This window comes from Morone saxatilis, unplaced genomic scaffold, assembly GCF_004916995.1.
Source record: "Morone saxatilis isolate NCDOM2014 unplaced genomic scaffold, NCSU_SB_2.0 Contig20, whole genome shotgun sequence".
Taxonomy (NCBI): domain Eukaryota; kingdom Metazoa; phylum Chordata; class Actinopteri; family Moronidae; genus Morone; species Morone saxatilis.
In genome coordinates this window covers 647,960-654,722 of record NW_023339763.1, presented here as the reverse complement: position 1 = coordinate 654,722, position 6,763 = coordinate 647,960, and the positions used below count along the sequence as shown (strand labels likewise).

Below are 6,763 nucleotides of genomic sequence, written 5' to 3'. Positions count from 1 at the left end.
GTGTGTACAGGTGAGTTCAGGTGTTTACCCAGGTGTGTTTGTCCTGGACTCAGAACTGGATGCATCTCCTGATACTCTGAGCAGCAAGAGATCCCACTGTCACTGAAACACACACACAGTGATGGTGATGGTGGGTTGATTACCTGGTAAATATCAGATAATTACTAGCAGATGTTGATGTTTTTATTGATTAATCGTCTGTAAAGAGAGAAAAGTTCAGACCTCCTGAGTCTGGCGTGCTGGCCGGCCACGTTCTTATAGAAAGCCTCTCCTGTCACTTCATCCACGCTCAAAATGGAGGCCATGAAGTCCTGAGCGTGAGCCCGCAGGAAGTTGAGCAGGTCGCCATGGCTACAGTACTCTGTGATCATCAACATGGGGCCTGAGGGGAGAGAGGTCAAAGGTTAGAGTTCAGTCTGACTTGCTGTCTGAGGCTCACTGGTTCCTCACATATTATACATTAAACAGAGGAATTTGTTGGGGACTACAGTTGTGCTCATAAGTTTACATACCCTGGGTAAGTATGTAAACTTATGAGCATAACTGTATATTCAGCGGCAAATTAATCCACATTAAATACGATCTCATTAGTTTTATAATTAATTAAACCGTCATCACCTCCTTGAGTGCATGCGCCCAGCAGGTTGACGATGTTGTCATGGTAACCAAGATGGCTGAGGATCTTAAGCTCTGTCATCAGAGCTTCCCGTTCCTCAGAGTGAGCGCTCGCTGCTCGTTAACAACACGACAGATAATAACATAAATCACAACAACAACAACAACAACAACAACACTGTGTAAACATGTAACAATGATGATGATGATGATGAAGATTTGTGGACTGACGTTTGAGCATCTTGACAGCAACCCGTGTGATGTCATTGTCGGTTCTCAGACCGTACGCCGTCGCCTCGACGACCTTCCCGAATGCCCCCGAACCCAAAACAGCACCTGATAGACAGACAGACAGACAGACAGACATATTAAATATGTCCATTTGGACCTGATTATTCCTATTTTTGAAAACAGAGACAATCTGAGTAATCCGAGGAGCGTCTGTGTGAAACTGCTTTCACATCCAAACAACAGATCACACAATGGTTACTGTGAAATGGGATTGGAGGGTTTTAAATGGAAATACTGAGTCACTGAATACCTTCCCAAAATCCAGGCTGCAGAATATCACATAAGAGACGGAACAAGACAAAACAAAACAACCTCTAAAGAAACCCACAGAGTACTTTTATTGAGTGAACAATCAGTCCTTTTACCTTGGAGTGAACAATCAGTACTTACTAGAGTGAACAATCGACCTTTTACTGAGCTGAACAATCAGTAGCTTTGTACTGAGTGACACAATCAGTACGTTCCTGAGTGCAGCAAATCCGCTACTTTTACTGGACTCCTCTTTATGAATCTGCGTGTAAAATATCAAAATGTTCCAAGTTGTCTTTAAATGTCTCGTTTAGTTTCCTGTTGTATAAAATTTGACCCAGAGAAACACTAAATAAATATAATGTCAGTATTGACTGAAACACTGTCTCGTACCGAGGCGGAGTTTGTCTCGAGGAAACTCCCACTTGTAGTTGTACGGCAGCTGGGTGGGGTCAATGAAGGTGTAGTTGTTTCCGTCGGTGCTCTCGATAATCTTCCAGCGAATCTCATATCTGGGTTTCTAACAGAGGAAGGAACAGAACTGCAGGTTGAGGATGAGATAAAGTCATTATTATTATTATTATTATTATATATGCTGTATTTTATTTTACAGTCATTGTGTTTTGTTTTATGTTCTGTGTGTTTGCATTACAGATTAGTGATCCATATATACTTTTATATATTATAAAGATAAAGTAAAGCAAGCGTACCTGTCTCCACTTATAAAAGACGACCAATAGGAGCAGGAGGAGGACGGCAGCGGCACTCAGAGCTCCAATCAGAGCCGTCTGAGGTTCTCCAGCAGAACCTGAAAACACCAGAACGCACTGATAGAACATCTCGTACCAGGTTTTATAAGGACAGGCTCGTACACGGACACTTACGAGGATGGAAGACTTTGTGAGACACTCCCATGTGGTTGTAGGCCACACACTCCACGGTGACATCACCAGCAGGTGACAGAGGGAGGCTCAGATGGTTCCTGACTTCCTCTTCCTCCTCCTGTGAGGTCACATCAGCTGGAAGAACCTGATTGGTTGAGACATCTCCACACCTGCAGAGGAGGTGATTTTACTGTTGTTTTATGTTGTAAACACAGTCACCACGCCACTCACATGAGCTCACCTTTACCATTATTTTTTGCAGTGTAAAATTGGTAAACTCAATTAGTGCATTAAATTGGTGCTGGATAGCTTTTTTAAAACAACAACCAGCCGATTACGCTGCTTTTAAACCTTCAGTGGTGAGTTTTAATATATTTTTAATAATCTGGTCAATTTGGAAACTTTGCTGACTTTGTGGCATTTTATGTGATCTCTGCTGTTTCATGTTCTCTCTCTTTAAGCAGCGTATTTGATCTGTTGCTGATGTGTTCTGACTCTGAAGCTGTTGTGTTTGTTTGGTGGTCTGTGTGTCTAAGTGATTGTAACTTAGTAGTGTAGGTTTATGATGAAATGTATGTATTTGTCAACGGGAGAAGACTCCCATGGCTGATCTGGCTTGTGATTATAGTTTCAATACTTCCACTGTTGGTACATACGTGTCCTGGAACCCGGGGCAGGTGTACCAGAGGATTTGGGGTAGTGGATATCCAGAGCTGCTGCAGGTCAGAGTGTTGTTCTCCAAACTGATGACGGCACTCGGAAAACCTGAAAGATACATTTGATTTTATACTTTTCTTTCTTTAATCACATAAAATATTATGAAAGAAAGTTGAGTTGTTTAATCAGGTGACCGTCACATTAATGATTTACAGCTAGCTTATAGGCCATGTGACTTTTAGAAGAAGATAGAGAAGCCATGGCACTGAGGGTGAAGAAGAAGAAGAAGAAGTTAAGGTTTCTTACGGTAAATTCGGAGGTCGATGTTATGCAAACCACTGAAGAACGAGTTAAAGAAGTGGAACGAGTAACGACCGCGATCCTCCTGGCGAACCCGCCGCAGCAGCAAGCTCGCCTCTGACCTTCAGAATAAAACAATAACCACCTTAACAAACTGCAACATGAAAAATACCACCTTAATACAGAACCACAAACTATACACAATGCAACACCAACAGTACCACATTAATAAATGTCTCATAATGCAAGCTTTTATCTCTTAGTATGCTAACCTGTGGCCATTAGCAGCGTAGCTCTCCTCGTACACCGTGTTGTTGATCTTTGATGGTGTCGTCCAGTGCTGCTTCCTGATTGGAGGGTATGACTCTGTCACAAAGGTCAGCATCATATCTCGGCCTTCATACACCTCCACTGTGCTGCTACCACTAACGTTAGCACTGCTAGCTCCATTCACATCCAGTGTCTTGGTGCTGACGTTAACAATTAATTCCCTGTTCACTTCCAGTGAACCGCTGCTAATGTTAGCTTCTAGCTCTCCTTGCTCCTCTAATAGCATGCTACTACGGTTAGCAACCAGGTCACCCTTGGCCTGTATGGTCTTGGCGTTAGCGTTAGCACGCGGCATCTGCTGCAGGTAAATCCTCAGGAAGGGAGCGTCTGTTGAGGAAGAATAGAGACAGTAAAGAGACAGAGTAAGAGATATCTGGTTCTCTAAAGCCATCTTGTTCTTTGAAGGTAATTATGAGCCTGTTATCAGAATGTGTCTGGGTGATCCGATCACAAGTGGACAGCTCTAAATGCAGTGTAAACGGTCGCAAAGATGCATTGTGATCTCATCACTCAAACCACTTCCTTATGTGGTCTCATTTAACACATATCTTTGTACTGTAAACACTATAGAGTCCTGGTCCACATAGAAGGAGGTCCTCCTCACTGACGTCCTGTAAGAACACAGACTGTTTAGTTTACTTTGATAGATAGAAATCCGCAGGAGATGTTTGTGAACACACTGAACCAGTAACCACAATATCACCACACAAAATGTTATCTACCACACATTGCTCGTTATTTCTTGTAAATTGTGGAAACATTCCACATTAAGTTGTTCCTGAGTTATTTCCTGCGTGTTGTCTGGACGATGGTCCAACATCTTCTCCTGCGTCCAATGTGAGAGACTGTTGGACTGACAGTTGGACAATCATAGTTCAGTTATAAAATCCCACAATGCACCACAGAGCATCTCTGCTGCAGGCTGCTGACAGCGACTGTAAAACAGTGAGTATGTTTCTGAACTGAAGAAAGGACAGTATTATGGACACTGCTGACACACACGTGGAGATGTTTTAACCAGGTGTAAACAGGCTCTAAGTGTTCTTACCCACAACTCTGAGATGTGTGGTTGCCATGGCGACCCCAGCCTCATTGACAGCAGTACAGGTGTAGATTCCACTGTGAGTCAGGTTGACAGCAGACACTCTCACAGTGCTGTTTTTGTACACGTGTTTTTTGATATAGTCTTGGCTGACACGGACCTTCAGTCTCTGGAACAAAGCAAACAGAGGACGTCAGAACAGACAGTGTGAGAGCAGTACAAACAGACATCTGACCTCTGACCTCTGACCTCTGAGTTTGGGCCCGTCCAGGTGACGTTGTACAAATGGGTGGGGTTACTAGTCACACAGGTGACTTCAAAGTGCTCTCCTTCCAGACGGACCAGTTCACCCTGACTGACAGACAGACAGGGAGGCCCACGCAGCCCTGCACACAGACAGACAGTTAGTGAGACAGACAGACAGTTAGTGAGACAGACAGACAGACAGACAGACAGACAGACAGACAGACTTACTGTGGACCACCACCAGGTTGCCAGGTCTGGATCTGAACTGCCGTCCGTCCTTCCAGCCTGAACAAACGTAGTGTCCTTTAAACGACATCTGCAAATCTCTGATCAGGGCTCCTTTCTGGGGGTCAAAGGTCACAATCATGCCGTGGGGCAGGTCCCGCCCCCTACCCCCAATTCGGTCCTCTGATTGGAGGGTGAGGTTTGTGACTGACGGGTCGGTCAGCAGACACCTGAACAAGAAGTCCTGGCCTTCCTTGAGGGCAGGGATGCTGCTGCGAGGAGTGACGAACACACTGGAGGGGTCAGCCGGGTCTGAGAGAGGGGCATTATGGGAAACAGAGGATTCATTGGAGTTGGAATATCTGAATCAGACATTTGGTGTGAGGTGTGGCCTGAGCTAAACCTACCTTTGACATACAGGTGAATCCAGGTGTCCAGGTGTTCCAGGCTCTGGTTGGTGTACCCACAGCGGTACGTCCCGGTGTGTCTGGGGTCCGCCCTCCGTACCTCCACCAGATCCTTCAGTCTGTCATCGTACAGCAGACGGAACGCAGTACTGGACCAACGGACAATACCGTTACCATGACAACTGAGGCTGAAGTTGGCGCCGGCGGTCAGGACCACCTCGGTTTGGTTCGGCAGGAAGTCAGAGTTCAGACGGATCGATGGAGGACCAGGAGGATCTGAAACAACCCAACAGTGAATCAGTTCAACAATGAGGACATCACATCTCTGATCCACTTTGCATAATTAGCTTGAGATACAGAGTTCAGTTGGAGGGAATGGCTGTTTCACCAGCTGATTGGTCGTCTTTAGGTTGTCCCTCCCCATATCCATGTCCTTTTTCTAATAAATGAATGCAAGGCATTATTTTGTGATTGTTAAAAGGAGTTCGGTCTAGACCTGCTCTATTTGAACACTATTAAAGTGTCCTGAGATAACTTCTGTTATGAATTGGCGCTATACAAATAAAATTAGCCATGGGGGGGCGGCAGTAGCTCAGTGTGTAGGGACTTGGCTTTGGAACCGGAGGGTCGCCAGTTCAAGTCCCACAGACCACAAAATATGGAGTGTGGACTGTTAGGTGCCAGTTTCACCTCCTGTGGACTGCCGAGGTGCCCTTGAGCAAGGCAACCTAACCCCAAAACCTGCTCATGTTTGCATTCATCTGTATTTCAGCCTGTGTGTGTGTATAAAAAAGAGTGAAAAAAATCATTTCCCCTAGGGGATCAATAAAGTACGTGTATTAAATCCACAAAAAAAACATTTGAACCAAGCATGGTGAGATGTTTGTCATTTAATTTTCATAACAAACATATTATAATATTATCATATTCTGGAGATGTTCTTTAAGCAATATATGTGCACACATGGGTCATAGGTCAACACATTGATTAATTTGGCTGAACAGTTCCAGAAGTGGAACTGAATGAAGAGTCGACTCTTATCGCTGAGCTGAGACAAAAAGCCACAAAATGTCACTGCAGGTGCAACAAAAGCCCCGCCAATAAGAGTAGGTCAATAATATTATCGAGAGATGTAGAGATGGTGTAAATAACCAGCAGAATACAGACAGATTCAGTAACTCAGGTAAAGGCTGCAACAAAGCACCATAAAATGATATAATAACTTTAATGTAGTTGAAATGTGCACTGTATTATCTACAATAATACAAATATTGGATCAGGACTCAGTATCGACATATACTCAATATTAAATGACTCAGGGTGGAGTCGGGGGACATCCCTAACTTTAAATCCACTTTTGAATGTGTCAGCAAGAAACCTTTTTTTTTGTCAGCAAAATCAAAGTTCATTCAACCATTGTTTCATTACAAATGTGTAGATCCAAACACCTGACTTCTGTCACAACAGGAATTGTATAAAGTTATTAGTAATTAGTTAAGTTAATTATAATTCCTCTC

The 6,763-nt window shown here is 43.9% G+C and overlaps 1 protein-coding gene across 1 annotated transcript in view; it reads right to left on the bottom strand.

Moving 5' to 3' along the window:
• The window catches only part of LOC118331700 (macrophage colony-stimulating factor 1 receptor 2-like), a 14,855-nt gene that overhangs the window by 2,516 nt on the left and 5,576 nt on the right, over window positions 1-6,763 (bottom strand). The window contains exons 2-15 of the mRNA XM_035666766.1: window positions 5,247-5,522; window positions 4,843-5,151; window positions 4,618-4,754; window positions 4,375-4,537; window positions 3,269-3,653; window positions 3,003-3,118; window positions 2,696-2,804; window positions 2,040-2,209; window positions 1,866-1,963; window positions 1,549-1,675; window positions 847-951; window positions 619-729; window positions 223-382; window positions 9-102 (exon numbers count right to left, since the gene is read on the bottom strand). Of these exons, the coding sequence (XP_035522659.1) occupies window positions 9-102; window positions 223-382; window positions 619-729; window positions 847-951; window positions 1,549-1,675; window positions 1,866-1,963; window positions 2,040-2,209; window positions 2,696-2,804; window positions 3,003-3,118; window positions 3,269-3,653; window positions 4,375-4,537; window positions 4,618-4,754; window positions 4,843-5,151; window positions 5,247-5,522 (2,360 nt within the window). The remainder of the gene's footprint in view (window positions 1-8; window positions 103-222; window positions 383-618; window positions 730-846; window positions 952-1,548; window positions 1,676-1,865; window positions 1,964-2,039; window positions 2,210-2,695; window positions 2,805-3,002; window positions 3,119-3,268; window positions 3,654-4,374; window positions 4,538-4,617; window positions 4,755-4,842; window positions 5,152-5,246; window positions 5,523-6,763) is intronic.